The sequence below is a fragment of the Sebastes umbrosus genome, chromosome 11, assembly GCF_015220745.1.
Source record: "Sebastes umbrosus isolate fSebUmb1 chromosome 11, fSebUmb1.pri, whole genome shotgun sequence".
Lineage (NCBI taxonomy): Eukaryota > Metazoa > Chordata > Actinopteri > Perciformes > Sebastidae > Sebastes > Sebastes umbrosus.
In genome coordinates this window covers 16,841,461-16,857,696 of record NC_051279.1, presented here as the reverse complement: position 1 = coordinate 16,857,696, position 16,236 = coordinate 16,841,461, and the positions used below count along the sequence as shown (strand labels likewise).

The following is a 16,236-nucleotide window of genomic DNA, read 5'->3' as shown; positions in this document are numbered from 1 at the left end:
TCTGTTTTCAGTGTACACATGGGCATATGACTATTGTTTTATGACAGACCTTTGATCCTATCCTTTACGATTACTATTGATTGGGTGTAGTCCAATTCCATGAAACTACAGAGCCAGACCAAAGATACACAGAAGTATGCAGCCAAGGGTGTTCACATATGTACTTTTGGCTCCATCATGTATTTACAAAAATTGTTTGGCTTTGCTGTTGAGAGAGGTTTACCCTGTCATTGTCTATCTAAATTATTTTCATCCTTATTTTGTAAACTATTAATAGTATTTAGAGGAAAAAATATTTTTTCAAATGTAAAATTTTTATAAAAAGCATCTTGATGCCATCGTTGTATGCTACAAGCACCTTAATTTGTCTTCAACTCTTGGTTGAAATGGTGGAGTGAAATGTGCACTTTGTGGTTTTGTTTCATTGTCTCTATTTGGGTCATTTGGTTTGTCACCACAGCCTCTAAAACAATCCACTTCTCACCTCTATGCAGCATAAAAACTCCCTATCAATGCCTCATTCACTGATAAAATGTAGGTCAAGTGCAATCTCCCCCACGCATGCGCAGTACGATCTTCCGGGCTGGCACCAGCATTCTGTGCTGGGATCGTGGCTAGAAGGTAACCCGAAAACTGCGGAATCTCGCGAGATTTGCTGCCCCGACGACCTATCCAACCCTTACCTATTCAAGGTCGAACCCCTAACTTTAACTAATAGAGGTAAAGCCCTAAACTTAACCATTCGAGGTCAACGCCGAACCTTAAATATTCGAATAAATGCCTAACCTTAACTTGTGTCGCGAGAGTTTTCCCAGCTCGTGGGTTCCCTTGTAGACGCGACCTGTTCAGTGGGTGAAAGGTTACAGCGGGACTTCTGCTGCTGCGCTGTGCTGTAGTGATGGGAATTCATGCTCTTTTTAGTGAGCCAGATCATTTGGCTCAGCTAACCAAGAAGAACCGGCTCTTTCGGCTCCCAAACGGCTCTTCATTGTACCACTTCTGCCTTTTATAATTCAGCCAAATTTAGTGCAGTTTTGACCTTTTATTAGTATGTGTGCACATATATCACTTAAATTATTTAATTTAATTATACTAAACCTTATAATTTCCAGAATACCATAATTTTACAAGTTGCTTCGTTTCCAACTGTCACTCATCTTGTCTGCTATTCACGCATCACACTGCTCTCTCTCTTTCTCTCCTCCTCTTCCTCCTGCTCTGTACCTGTAGACCGTCAGCGCCCCTCCGCCCCTCCGCCCCTCCGCCCCTCCCTGCTTGATGGTATGATCCTTGTCTGTCATCACCTGATTGGTCACACGGACATCATTAACACAACATTCAGTCACAGTCAGTGCATGGAGTGCCCATGGCGCGGAGAAGATCATCCTATCATTCTGCCTTGAATTATTTAAAGAAAAAAAAAAAACGGCTCTCGGACGGGAGCCGGCTCTTATGGTACATGTCCACAGGCTCTGTGCTTTCCACGCTCCCCATTCATTGTCTATGTAAGCATCTGCGCAATGCATTCTGGTAGCGTGGCGTCGCGATTCGAGAAACGGAGCGTCACGACGCTCGCTCCTCATTTGCATATAGTTGAGGGCTTGTCTAGTTTATGCAAATCACCGGCGTCCGGCGCGACTCGCCGCCTCTCGAAACTCCCGAGAATCTTTTAAAATAAATGTTGTCGATCCAAAATAAAGACAGATTCATCAACTGCATGGCTTATTTCTCGCCTCAAATGTTTTCAGAAACTAATTTTGATTGAAATATTTTCGTGAAATAAGATAAGAACGTTTCCAAACGAGCCTCCATACTGTTTCCGGTTTGAAAGCTGAGAGCAGCAGCCAACGGAGGGAAAGCGTTCATCTAATCAGGTGGGGACAGCCTTGTGTCTAGTGACAGCCCACCAAACGTCCAATGTTGGGAAGCGTCGCGTCCCCTCCTGATAAAAAACGCCCCTGTGCACACGTACCATTATCGTTCACTTAAAAGAGCCGGCTCTTTGAACCGACTCGTTCGTGACCGACACATCCCTACTGCGTTGTGCTGCGGGACAATAACAACAGACTGAACTTCACCAGTCTGTGGATGCAGTCAGCTAAAGTCAACACATCCTGAAGAAGGTGAGCTAACAGACGCACTGTGTGTGAAAGCTAGGAACGTTTTTTTTAAATCAACTTTACCTAATTACATGTCAAACATTTCGGTTGATTTAGTCAATAACCGCCGGCGAGATTAAGCTAATAACGATGAACCGTATTGACGTTACTGGAGCTTACTGTAAACTTCAGATCCGGTTCAGTTAACTAGCAGTAAGAAACCAGTAAATGGTTGTTTATATGAATGCTTTCAACACGCAGGTTACTTGTCTGTATTTCTACTGAACTGGACACTGAAAACAAAGTTACACTAACAACATGTATCCAGTATTGTGGTCGTAAAAGGAGCTTATGAATGAGACTAACGTTGCTATGATACTGCAAAATAGAACTGTGGGATATTACAACTGTCAGTAAAAGGCATCACCCTTAAAGGTAATATGCTAAACAGACTGTAAAATGCAAAGCTCTTATCTGTCAACTTTGTACACCTGCTTAGGTATCATGTATGTCAGGGGTAAGGGTTCAGCCACCTGCAGCTCTTCAGCTCCTCTCCAGTGACTCTCTATGGATTTATAAACATGGAAATGAATAACTGTTTTTTTGTTTACATTTTCATTTTTGTTCATTTATTCATTCTTGTAGGTCTATATGGTAGGACGCAGTATAAGGGCCACATTGAGGAAAAAAATCGGAGATTTTCGAGGATAAAGTCTTGATATTACAAGAATAAAGTCAGAAGTTTACGAGAAAAAAAGTCATGATATTATGAGAATAAAGTCATAGGTTTAAGAGAAAAAAAGCCGTAGTATGAAAATAAAGTCATAGGTTTAGGAGAAAAAAGTCGTAGTATTATGAGAATAAAGTCATAGGTTTAAGAGAAAAAAAGTCATGATATTATGAGAATAAAGTCATAGGTTTAAGAGAAAAAAGTCGTAGTATTATGAGAATAAAGTCAGAAGTTTACGAGAAAAAAAGTCATGATATTATGAGAATAAAGTCATAGGTTTAAGAGAAAAAAGTCGTAGTATTATGAGAATAAAGTCATAGGTTTAAGAGAAAAAAAGTCATGATATTATGAGAATAAAGTCATAGGTTTAAGAGAAAAAAGTCGTAGTATTATGAGAATAAAGTCAGAAGTTTACGAGAAAAAAAGTCATGATATTATGAGAATAAAGTCATAGGTTTAAGAGAAAAAAGTCGTAGTATTATGAGAATAAAGTCATAGGTTTAAGAGAAAAAAAGCCGTAGTATGAAAATAAAGTCATAGGTTTAAGAGAAAAAAAGTCATGATATTATGAGAATAAAGTCATAGGTTTAAGAGAAAAAAGTCGTAGTATTATGAGAATAAAGTCATAGGTTTAAGAGAAAAAAAGTCGTAGTATTATGAGAATAAAGTCATAGGTTTAAGAGAAAAAAGTCGTAGTATTATGAGAATAAAGTCATAAGTTTAAGAGAAAAAAGTCATAGTATTATGAGAATAAAGTCATAGGTTTAAGAGAAAAAAGTCGTAGTATTATAAGAATAAAGTCATGAGTTTAAGAGAAAAAAAGTCATGATATTATGAGAATAAAGTCATAGGTTTAAGAGAAAAAAGTCGTAGTATTATGAGAATAAAGTCATAAGTTTAAGAGAAAAAAGTCATAGTATTATGAGAATAAAGTCATAGGTTTACGAGAAAAAAGTTGTAATATTATGAGTATTATGACACTGATGTTTTGTTTTGTGGCTCCAGTCTGAATTCCTTCCAGGGAGAAGATGGATAATAATGTGTCAGAGTCTCTGCCAGAGCGGACCTTCCAGTACCAAAGCAGCCTGCCGTCCCTGCCTGTCCCGTCACTGGAGATGAGCCTTTCGAAATACCTGGATTCAGGTAGGATAGTAACTTTGAACAACCTGCTGTGTCACAAGTTCCTCTGTTTCAGATTCTGTAAATGTTCAACATGCAAATTTCAAATATTTACTCAAACAAATAGTGTAAATATTTGAGAAAATTCAACATGGCCTTTATACTGCCTTATTTCAGTTAATAATTGAGCAAGTTTTAAGGGAACAATGTTAAAAATGAACTCTCATTCCAGTTCTCTCTGTGTTGTCATTTATCGACCCCCAACCTTTAACCCTGTGTTACTTAACTGAATTTTCAGAATACTTATCCTCTGTGGTTGTTAAAGGGACTATATGTAAAAAATGAGAAATTGCCTGTTAACAGTGACACCTGTGGCTGTTAAGTCAACGACAGTCAGCATCCTGTTGCTTGCACTTGTGCTCGCACTACGTAGACACAAACAAGCTTCGGTCAAAACAGTGAGGCAGCACACACGAGACTGAACATGATTGACAACTAAAACCACAATATCACTATATATTTCACATGCTTGGCAGTAACGTTAGTCTACCTGTCCAATAGGAATTTTGCCAGCTCGGAGTCTGTTTTGATACCCAAAACCAAACGAAGGTCCCTCCATGAATCGAAGGCCCGGCCGATGTTGATCCTAGTTTTCCCCCAACGTCGGTCACATTCCTGTTTTGCAAGACGGGCTTCACTAGATATAACTTTTTTTTTTTTTGTGCTTCTGTGGAGTTTGTGTTGGAGTCTGAGTAGTAGGGGGCTGGTTTGTTGGCGTTAGCGGACTTCTAACCGAACGTAAGTTACAGGCACTCGTGAGCGTGCATGACGTCACATCCGTTGGATTTTCCTGGGAAAACAGGCCCGGGTTCTTCACATTAAAAGCAGTCTACAGGCTGATAGAGAAAACCCAGAAGGTCTCGGAAGTTCTCATTTTTTAGGTTAGGTTACAACTTGTTCACACATTGGCAATAAAAGACAATTAAAAAAACGTTTATACATGTTCATACAGTCCCTTTAAGTGTGATAAAATTATGAACATTGACGATTTTAACTTTCATGTTGACAACACCTCAAATCGTGCTACAACTGTGTTTTTAAATATCATAGCCAGCCCATGTCACGACTCCGGTTGCCACACCAGACAGACGGCGACATGGGCTGGCTTACGGCCACACCGGACTTTACTCGCAGGAACAACAAGTTCTACTCAACACACACGACGTACCAGCCCGACGCGGAGGAGACAAAGTTCAGACTCAGGCTACGTTCCAAATCATATACTTTTTCTTATTACTTTTAGTACGTACTACAGCTGCCCTTACAAAGTACGCACTGTTGCATACAGTATGCATACAATTGGGACAAACTACTTCTTCATAACATTAAGCCTTGAACTTTGACCCTCTTGCTCATCCCGCTGCGCAGAGGATTGTGGGTCAGAATAGCCAGAAAAGCATGCTGGCTTGCATACTGCAAAATGTGACCAGATGTAGTAGGACATTCTAGTATTTTTGGCATACTGTATTAGGCATACTGCGTTTTGGGACATACTAACTGTGTTCCAGTACAACTACTACCATACTATTTAGTAAGCCAGAAAAATATTTAGTCTGTCCCAATACATAGGCTGTGGTCACAAAGTCTTTTTTGCTTAGGAAGGTTCCCAACTGAGTGAAATGACCTGGAAGTATCTAAGTATGCTTCCTCAATGCTTCCTTTATTATCTCCTTTAGCATAGGATACACTGGACCATCCTTTACCAAAGGAAAGGAGATAATGCCGTCCCACAATTCCTTGCGGCCACAACTTTTAAAGCGAACGGGGAAGCAGCACCTTTTGTAGTCCATCTTCGGAACATTGTTGTTTCACCACATGCCCGAACCACGTCACTAACATCCACCGCCGTCGAATCATAAGCCTGGTGTAAGTCTCTTAACACCACGGTTGTCTTTTCCTAAGTCCGTATGAATTCGCCTTCACATCTGTCCTTGACCTCATGACGTTTTCCATTGAGGTCAAGGAAAAGTGGTTAGGAAAAGACAGTAGGACGTCATTTTTTGACTTTTCGACTGCACCCATAGTCCCAATACGCAGTATGTCAAATGCAGTATGCCAAAAATACCAGGATGTCCTACTACATCTGGTCGCATTTTGCAGTATGCAAGACAGCATGATTTTCTGGCTATTCTGACCCATAATCCTCTGCACAGCGGATATACGTATATGAGCAAGAGGGTCAAAGTTCAAGGCACCATGTTATGACGAAGTAGTAATCCCAATTGTATGCATACTGCATGCAACAGTACACACTTTGTAAGGGCAACTGCAGTATGTATTAAAAGTAAAAAAGAAAAAGTATGCGATTTGGAACATAGCCTAAATCTTTTTCTGGCATACTAATTAATATGTTAGTATGGGTATTGGAACGCACACATTACAGGTCCGACCGGACCAACCATCCCCCAACGTCAGTTCCACCTGGCTACGATATTATCACAGCATACAAGTGTTTTAGTTTGGATGTATAATTGTGTGTTTCATATGAATCATTTATTGCAAGCTGAATTAAATCCACAGTTTTTGCAACAGAAGATGCTTAATGTTCACAATGATCAGCAGCTGGTGCTCATACTTGACTAATTTTGCATTGCCATGTTTCCCATCAGTTCATCCATTTGCATCTGAGGAAGAGTTTAAGGCTACAGTGGACATTGTGAGGAAATTTCAAGAGGGTGTTGGCAAAGAGCTGCACCTGAAACTACTGCAGAGAGCCAGGACAAAGAAGAACTGGGTGTGTAATTGAGCTGTAAATGTCTTGTTTGCTGTTACAGATGTCCTTTTTCAGTCATGGAAGTTTTATTTAGCTGACTGTTTTTTCTTTTCCTCAGCTGGAAGAATGGTGGTTAGATGCTGCGTATCTGGAGGTCCGCATCCCCTCTCAGCTGAATGTGAACTTTGGTGGCCCGGCCCCCTACCTTGAGCACTGCTGGCCTCCTGAAGAGGGAACTTACCTGCATAGGGCCAGTATTGGCACATGGCATACACTACAGTACTGGAACCTGATCCGCACGTAAGACATTACAAGCTGTGTTTTTGTGGTGTGTTAAGTAGAAGTTGCTCTCCTTTTTACATTGAGTCAGGTACTATATATACGCAATTTGTGTTTTTATTTCTTCCATGTGCATGTTTTAGGGAGAGGCTGCATCCTCAGAAAGCCGGCAAAATAGCGTTAGATATGGACCAGTTCAGAATGCTGTTCTGCACCTGCAAAGTACCCGGAGTGAAGAAGGATACCATTCGTAACTACTTCAAGACAGGTAGAATAAACTCGGCTGTTACTGTATCTCTAACCTTCAGACACACCTGCATACGCTTTAGCACACTTTCTCAGCTTACATATCACTGATGTGTATGTGCATGTTGTGCTATGCCACAGAGAGTGAGGGTCCATGTCCCTCCCATTTGGTGGTGTTTTGTCGTGGACGGATCTTCACATTTGACGCAGTCTGTGATGGACAAATCCTTACTCCTCCAGAAATACTCAGGTAGTGATATACACACAAAAAGTACACACACCACTCAAGAGAGCAAACTTCCTGTTGATGGGTTGGGGCCATGAACCAAGTGCTGCTGACACTGCTAATAGAACTTTAGAAAACATGGAGGAACGTTGTACATCTACCACCGAGTATGAAATAATAGCATTCCACTAATTAGCCCAAAGAGGGTGCCACACTTACAGTATCTATGGAGAACAGATATTCTGTGCTTTTCATTATGCTAACGTGTCTCCTGGCTTCACTCACTCACGTCATAGCTCCTCCCAGCGAGGATGTAAGAGAAAGATGCGAGGAAGAGACGCGATGACGGAGGAGCCGAAGCTGCCAAATGAGAAATCCTTGATTCCATAGCATGAGTCTTAAGCAACATCAGTTGTTTCAAACTGTGTGCCACATGTGGAGATGCGGCATTTATACGTCATGCCACTTAATAAAAGACTTCCACATAAGATGCGCCTAAGTTTCCTCGCTCTAAGCTCATCCAGAAGCCTCCTTGTCTCCTCGAGGTGCATTTAAGGGATTGGAAGATACTCCATGATGGTGGAGGGGAAATAATTCCTGGGTCACGGGAGAACAGCGAATGCGAGGAAGCATAAGTTAGCATAATGAAAAGCACCCAACAGGTGCTCTCCATTTGGGTAACATGGCTCCTCACGTCTCTCCTTTGCATCTTAGCTCCTCCCAACAGGAATGCGATAGAGAGAGAGATGCGAGGAAGAGACACGAGAACATATCTTAACCACATTAACCATGATGCACAGCATCTCAACGGTCCTAAAATATATAGAAAAATATTTTTCTTTGGTTAATCCATCTATCCATTTTCTGTGTTAACCTGTATAGGCAGCTGAGCTATGTGAAAGAGTGCTGTGAGGGAAAGCCAGAGGGAGATGGAGTGGCTGTTCTCACCTCAGAGGAAAGGACTCGTTGGGCGCAGGTAGGGGTGCTCACATGTGAAGACTTTGTTGTTCATCTTGGTGAATAAGCTCTAAACCAGATTATAGATCACATTTGTGAAAAAAGTTCTGTCACAAAAGCATACTTGAGGATCGGTACTGTCAGCATTTATCTGTTTACTCTCTCTGCAGGCCAGGGAGCATCTAATAAACATTGATCCACACAATAACACCATCCTGGAGACCATCCAGAGCAGCCTGTTCGTCTTATCTCTGGATGAAACAAAACCCTACTCCACTCCAGAGAACTACACAAATGTACGGGCTGCACAAAGTTTAATTATTTATGATTTCATGACTTAAAGCTACAGATGGTAACTTTAATAAAAATAACTTTTTGTCATATTTGCTCAAACTGTCATCCTGACAGTAGTATATGAGAGAAATAATCTGTGACTCTGCCTCCTCTTAGTACTCCTCATGCCATTTGCAAGATTCAACTGCGCCTGTTGAAAATCAACCAATCAGAGCCGAGGAGTCTCTAACGCAGCTGTCAATCATTACTCGTGAAGCTTGTGAACTCTGATCAAACTGTCGGACTAGGCAGCGCTAATCAAATATGAATCAAGATTCTGTTACTGTAATACCTATTTCTCTCCTCAGATGTTTCCAGACACATCTTGTAGTGTACTGTTTATCTGTAAAATTAGATAGTTTGCTCCAGCCGGTGGGCGGCGCTTGGTATTGGCTCGACTATTTACAACATGGCGGCCAGGTCACAAACCAGGACCCATTAGGAGCACTAAGAGGAGCCACAGGAACCTGATTTTTTTCCCCACAGATTATCTGTCTCATGCATTACTGTCAGGATAGAGTGACAGTTTGAGCAAATATACCAAAAACGTATTTTTATTAAAGTTGCCAACTGTAGCTTTAATGTTCACTGTTTTTTAAAAGGAAAGAGTTGTGCTTCTGATTGTGTGACTTTTAAATTCTGAACACAGGTGACCCTGGAAGCCCTTACAGGCAACCCCACCATCCGCTGGGGTGACAAATCGTACAATTCACTCGTGTTCACAGATGGCACCTTTGCATCCACTTGTGATGTGAGTTTGTATGTGTGTGGTTCATGCTAGAGGAGTTTGAAGATACACTATATGACACGTTTATAGATTCATGATTTTCATGCTGCTCATCTTGGATAGTTCCTGTCCAAAAGCAAATAATTCTTAAATACAAAACATACTTCTTAAGGAGTTAAATCAAATTGTTTTGCAGCATGCACCATATGATGCCATGGTACTAGTGTCTATGTGTTGGTATCTGGACCAGCAAATCAAAGTTACAGAAGGCAAATGGAAGGTAAACATTGACTATTACTTGATTCTGTACATACATTTAAAGAGTTCTTGTTAGTTTAATTTAAATGTATCCATCCACTTTTCACACATTGATGTCTATGCTTTTTAGGGCTCAGACGCAGTCAGACCCGTACCCCGTCCTGAGGAGCTGGTGTTTACTGTTGACGAGAAAGTCCAGAGTTACATCAGCCACGCCAAACAGCAATACCTTGAGTCGGTAAGCCGGTATTAAACACCAAACTATAGTAGAAAAAGCCTGATGCAAACTGACTTGTCCATAGTCACAGCTCTGTGGATGTCCACTCTGTCGCTGGTTTTACAGACACAGGACCTGCAGATTGTGTGTTACGCCTTCACAGCGTTTGGAAAAGCAGCCATCAAACAGAAGAAGTTGCACCCAGACACCTTTGTTCAACTAGCAATGCAGCTGGCCTACCAGAAAATGCACAAAAGGTATGAACTGGTTAAAAAATATGACCATGACTTTACTGATGTTTGAAGTCTGTGAAGTGAATGGCCCTGGATGTCTTTCTTACCCCTCACAGGCCAGGAAGTTGTTATGAGACAGCAATGACTCGCAAGTTCTACCACGGCAGGACGGAGACGATGCGATCCTGCACCCAGGAGGCTGTGAACTGGTGTAAAGCCATGATGGACCCCAGGTGTGATGTGAGTGCGTGCATGTCTGAAACACTGCACTGTGGCAAAATCACACAGAGGAAGGAGGTGGATGCAGTCTTTGCTTATTTGACATAGTACATAAACATTTTTCTGTCAGGTTGATGCCAAGAGGAAAGCCATGCTGCTAGCCTTCAATAAACACAACAAACTGATGGCTGAAGCTCAGGAAGGAAAAGGTTAGTTCACTTTACACACATGTAATTTTTCTAATATTTCCACATATCACTGTTCACCTTTTCTAAGCAGCTCTCATTATGCTATTATGGAAATCCCTTTTCCTCGACCCTCACTATGTGTGTATGTAGGTGCACAGCTATAATAAAGTAAAACACTTCCAAACACAAGATTGAGGACAGGAGTCAGATTTTTTGTAGTTTTTACTGCAAGCAAATTCCAAACAGTGAAAACATTGCTCTATAAAACACAATAAATTCAATTGATAGTGATTACAAATTACAGAGTTGGCATTTTTACCCATCAGCACTCACAAAGATGTAATTTCTGGAAGCTGTTAAGTTGTTCATTTTCATCTGTTTCTTTAAATAATAAGTAAAATTAAAATTCAGTTTCTGGGGTTATTAATTTTACATTTAGGCTATGTCATTGCAGAATCCAAAATCTATCTATCTTGCTTGCTAGCTAGCTCTACCTCATGACATGGCAGCCTGCTTATCAAAAGACGCCTTAGCAATAGCCGTTTCTAGGCAACTGGGCGTGGCGCAATCTGTTTATCCCATACCCCCCATAATTCATAAGAGAGCGAGCTGATTAATAATGTGGCTAAAAGTATTTCAGCCACATATGCAGGAGTCTGACTATGCATCCAATAACCAAGAGCAGACATACTGAATGAGGAGAAAAGTGCGTTACAGTAGTCAATGCGAGAAGAGATCTTTTCTTCGCTTTGTTGCACCTGTTATTAATCAATGTGATTTTGTGACATTATTGCCAGGTTTTGACAGGCATCTTCTTGGGCTGTATCTTATCGCCAAAGAGGAGGGACGTCCTACTCCAGAACTCTTCATGGATCCCCTCTATGCAAAGAGGTACTGTCTTAAAGCTAATTTATGTTTTTTATGCTTCCGTGCCAGTGACAACCGTGGCTGGTAGCACCGTGTTTTCGGGTTGCCCGTACATACATCCGTACCATTCTCATGAATGAGATATCTCAAGAAGCCCTGTAGGGAATATTTTCAAATTTGGCACAAACGTCCACTTGGACACAAAGACGAACTGATTAGATTTAGGTGCTCAAAGGTCAAGGTCACTGTGACCTCACAAAACATGTTTTTGGACATAACTCAAGAATTCATAATCTAATTATGACAATTTTAACACAAATATATAATAGGATGAAATGATGAAGTGATGACATTTTGGACAGACATGGATGTAAACTGTAACTTGACTGGTTGGCAGAGGCATACAACTACAAGGCAGTAATTCTAGATACAGTAGGTGTAACTAATAACATTAACAATGTCCAAGTAAGCCATTCAGTGAGCCAAAATGCACATGTGGCTCACCTAAATAGAATTAAACTAATTACTCTTGCCCTTGTCCTTCATCAAAACACATCAAAATGTCTGTGGTATATATCAGCAGCCCCTTGTTATCAACTGATATTGGCTTCTCACAGCTACAGTAGGTCCATAGAGGCCTGTATGCTGGATCATATGCAGAAATAAACTACGGCAACAAAAAGGCAGGATTTTTATGCCTCCACGCCGGCAACAGCTGTGGTCGAAGGCATTATGTTTTCATGTTGTCCGTACGTCCGGCCCATTCTCGTGAACGCGATATCTCAGGAACGCCTGGAGCGAATTTCACTAAATTTGGCACAAACGTCCACTTGGACATTTTGGACAGACATGGATGTAGATTGCAACTTGACTGGTTGGAGGAGGCATATAACCATGTGGCGGTAATTCTTTTTTATTCTGCTTCTAGAATTTATTCAACTTTAAAATATTTTAGTTGTACTGCGTTTGTGTGTTTATTTAAAGGTCTTATTTATGTTTTAATTATCACTAAATTAATTTTTTTAATTAAATTAATACATTTTATGGTCATCATATATTTACCATTACTGTACGGTTTGATAGTGAAGGTGTTGAAATGTAAAAATTCTTGGCTCTTTTTCACAACTCTTTAATAACCAAATTTGAGGAATCACTGCCAAAATTATATAGTTTTGGCAGTGATTGTCTCAATAATACGGATATCACCATCGGCCTCAAATTTGTCTTTTGTGGGCTCTTACGTAAATTTGTAAAAAGATTTAAGATTTTAAGGGATGGTTTAAAAAAAACAACTACTAGACTATAACGTACATTGTGATAAATGGTCTGTTTGATAAACTGAACTGCAACGCAGAAGACATTGCACTAGATTGAAATGAGTTACGGAGGTCTTTCTGTCTGCCTGTAACTGAGTTGTGTTTGTGTCTGCAGTGGTGGTGGTGGTAGCTTTGTGCTGTCGTCCAGTCTGGTGGGCTACACTACGGTTCTGGGGGCCGTGGCTCCCATGGTGCACCGTGGCTATGGCTTTTTCTATCGCATCAGAGATGACAGGTGGGCCGACAAGACATAAGCATTTTTCCATAAAGGTCACGCGGGCCGTGATATCCCATACTACCTCGTTCCGCTCCTTCACGGAACACAAGTTTCATTTTCACCATCAACGTTTGAAATAGTGCATACCTTCCCCGCATTTTCAGCAATCATATCCACACTACGTCTTTTTTCCCCTCCAGGATTGTGGTCTCAATCTCAGCGTGGAAATCTTGCCGTGAGACAGATGCTGCGTCACTTTTCAACAACTTCTGTAACTCGTTGCATGAGATGCTCCACCTGGCCACCACATCTCAGCTATAACTTTACATTAATGCACATACAGTTCACAAACCCTCAGTTAACAGCCGACAGCTGGCGACAGTCCTGTTTGTTCTGAGCACAGATCAATGCAAAGGAACAGAATCATTGCAGCTAGGTAACTTTTTTTAGTGTAAATTGTTCTTTTCTGAGTAGTGTATATATTTTTCCTGATTCTCTGATTTTTATGATTATGGTGTAAATTCTATTGAGTATTTCATTTTAAATCCTGACAGTATTAATCCACATTCAAAATAAGATGATGCTAAGGCTCAAGAGACCTTTTTTATGTTGCGTGTCCCCCAGTGGGTGAATATTTGACAATGAAGGAAATAACTCATGATGGTTTTGACTGTTGGCCTTAGATTTTTCTGTGACAATAAAAGGCAATCCAATTAAACCCATAACAAAAATAACTATGATACAAGTTAAATAGATTTGCCTTGTTTAATGTTTGGATTGGTGAAAATCTACAGTAATGCAGCAACAGTACTCAACTATTAAAGTTGGACTGAAAGTGAAATTCATTTTTCCTTAGAAATCACAAAATATCTTCATGGTGTTTGTTTTGACTTTCGCCTTATATGATCAAAATTATACTCAACAAAAAGAAGAAATTAAAGTTTGACTGTGATAGAGGACGGGCACTAAAAATAGTCTGTAATATGCTTCAGTTCCAACAGCCACACAGGTATTGGTTAGCTGTTAGCCGTTAGCGCTCGCTTCGTTACTCTGTGACTATGTACGTAGATTATTTGAATTACAGGGTAACATACATAGTGTTAAGGTCGCAGGACTACCTGTTACTGTGAGTTTTGTCAGTCTGGTCATTTGCCATCACTATATCTGGAAAGACGGCTAACGCTAGCTATGCAGGGAGTAACGTTACTAACATATTTTGCTTGCTTCCACTTTCCAGAAATAAATGCTTCGAATTTTAGTTTGACTTGAAACTTTTAGGGTTGCCTTTCAATCCATTGAGATGCTGCATAATTGTTTTGTATTACTTCAGAACATCAGTGAAACTGTTGATTTGCTGATTGTTGCCTTACTTACTTGGTCGCTGCACCTTATAGAGCCTGCACACTAGATAGATCAAATAGATAGACAGCTTTATTGATCCCCGTGGGGAAATTCGATTGCCACCAAGTAAAACAACAAAAACACAGTATTTACAGTACACCAAATAAATAAATAACATCATAAGAAGCCCTTTGATACATAATCAACAGCTGAGAAGTACCATGGATCTAGGCCAATCCAAAAATGTTCATTACAAAATCTGACCGCTGCTAGAAAAAAAGACCTCGCTCACTGAATGAACTTCTGAGTCCGTTAGAAACACCATGTAATGGATGGCCTTCAAAATGCAGAACTAACTATGCAGCTTTCCTTTATTTGTGTTCTCTGCTCTGTCTGTCAAGTTGGTAGAATATTCATATGAGTTTATATCAAGATGACTGCTGTAAAACATAAATGAACCTTAAAAATTGAGATTTTTCACATCACATCTCCTCTGCATCTAATCTTTGTGATCGATGACATTGACAAAAACCTTTGGAAATGGCAAAATGTGAATAAGACTGTACTTCTTTTAAATATCCAAAAGAAAACAGCTTAATATTTAAAATCTTAAATAAATTTTTACTATTGCAAAAACGCTAAATTTATGTGATTTTTGGAAATGTAACAAAGTTGTACTGACAAAATAAAGCTGAGAGATTTCCATCTGTTTGATTGTCCCGTCAAATGATTAAATGTTAAAATGAGATGATGGTTCAATAACTGAATATAAAACTTAAATAGTTACATATAAGCATATTCTACAAAACGTTTAGTAATTCCTTGCATTTATGGAAACAAAATAGGATTCCTAGTGATTGCGACCAAAGTGCATTAATAAAAATTAAAATCTGCACAGCCTGTGTAGACAATATTTACCTGAGTTAAACTGTTCAGGAAGACTGTGAATAAAGATAGACGGCATCATGACAAACAATCAATAAAGTAATTATCAAAGAATTGCCTGAATACAAATACTGTAAGAACATAACATATTTGTGACGATGATCCCAGTGTCACAGGTATATGTGATGCCCTCTATGATACAAAATATATTCGCTTTAATCTCTGTACATTTGTCTGTATTTAACACCTAACGGAAGATGGCTCCAAAAATCAACAGCTATAAATATGTATTATATAAGTATATGGAATAAATAAGTCCCAGTGTACGAAGCACAAACTTGGAAGAAACAAGGAAGAAGAAGACGAAGAAACATGAGAGGGCACAATACAAAAGGTCTTTTTCAAAGCAGACATTTTGACTTGTGATCGTAAGAAAAACACAAGTGTTAGTAATAACATTCAGGTGTACCAGTAAACTGTGACAGTGAGCCAGCATGCACAGTACCAGGAGCCTGAACCTGAGGCAACTAAATAGAATTCAGTCATTCATTTCATATTTACACCTGTGCTTCTCCTACTGTCACATGTCAAAACTATTGTACAGGGGGTAGACTTGGCTTTTTGACTGAAAGGTGACTTTCAGCTGCAAGACAGAAGCCCCTTTCACACAGATTCTGCAATGCCGCCGAAAACAAGATCCGCCGTTGCGCCGGCTTTGCTTTTTCAAACTGAACCAAACACAATAACATAATGCCGCCCCAGTGTGTGATTTTAGATAGCACACCGGCATCACAGGAGCAAAAAGGGGTGTGACGTTTAACACAACAGCTCGTAGTTTGTGGGTGTAGTCCTGCCGTGCCGGCTGTCCCTTTTACACAGACATTAGCTCGTCTCTGTGACTACCTCTGCTTCCGGCTCAGCGGCGGAACAACTCTGTCCCCAAATTCCGTCTCTGTGTATTTCATAGAGAACAGCGAGGCGGAATAATAGCGCAACAGTCCCGCCT

At 40.2% G+C, this 16,236-nt stretch overlaps 1 protein-coding gene across 3 annotated transcripts; it reads left to right on the top strand.

Annotated features, from left to right (window-relative positions):
* Nucleotides 1-1,989: 1,989 nt before the first annotated feature.
* Nucleotides 1,990-15,054, top strand: crot (carnitine O-octanoyltransferase). Of its 3 annotated transcripts, XM_037783973.1 has the most exons (17): nucleotides 1,990-2,123; nucleotides 3,835-3,972; nucleotides 6,618-6,742; nucleotides 6,840-7,021; nucleotides 7,144-7,268; nucleotides 7,388-7,496; nucleotides 8,355-8,448; nucleotides 8,600-8,725; nucleotides 9,412-9,513; nucleotides 9,686-9,769; nucleotides 9,878-9,985; nucleotides 10,091-10,221; nucleotides 10,314-10,437; nucleotides 10,547-10,625; nucleotides 11,402-11,495; nucleotides 12,903-13,022; nucleotides 13,205-15,054. In XM_037783973.1, the coding sequence occupies exons 2-17, from the start codon at nucleotides 3,858-3,860 to the stop codon at nucleotides 13,323-13,325; spliced, it is 1,839 nt and encodes a 612-aa protein (XP_037639901.1). In that variant the 5' UTR covers nucleotides 1,990-2,123; nucleotides 3,835-3,857; the 3' UTR covers nucleotides 13,326-15,054. The 3 variants fall into 3 exon arrangements, 2 of the variants coding, with proteins under 2 accessions (XP_037639901.1, XP_037639902.1); XR_005208747.1 differs by lacking the exons at nucleotides 7,388-7,496; nucleotides 9,412-9,513; nucleotides 9,686-9,769; ... (5 more) ...; nucleotides 12,903-13,022; nucleotides 13,205-15,054 and having other exon boundaries at nucleotides 8,600-8,655; XM_037783974.1 differs by lacking the exons at nucleotides 8,355-8,448; nucleotides 8,600-8,725; nucleotides 9,412-9,513; ... (6 more) ...; nucleotides 12,903-13,022; nucleotides 13,205-15,054 and adding an exon at nucleotides 7,769-7,958.
* Nucleotides 15,055-16,236: the final 1,182 nt, after the last annotated feature.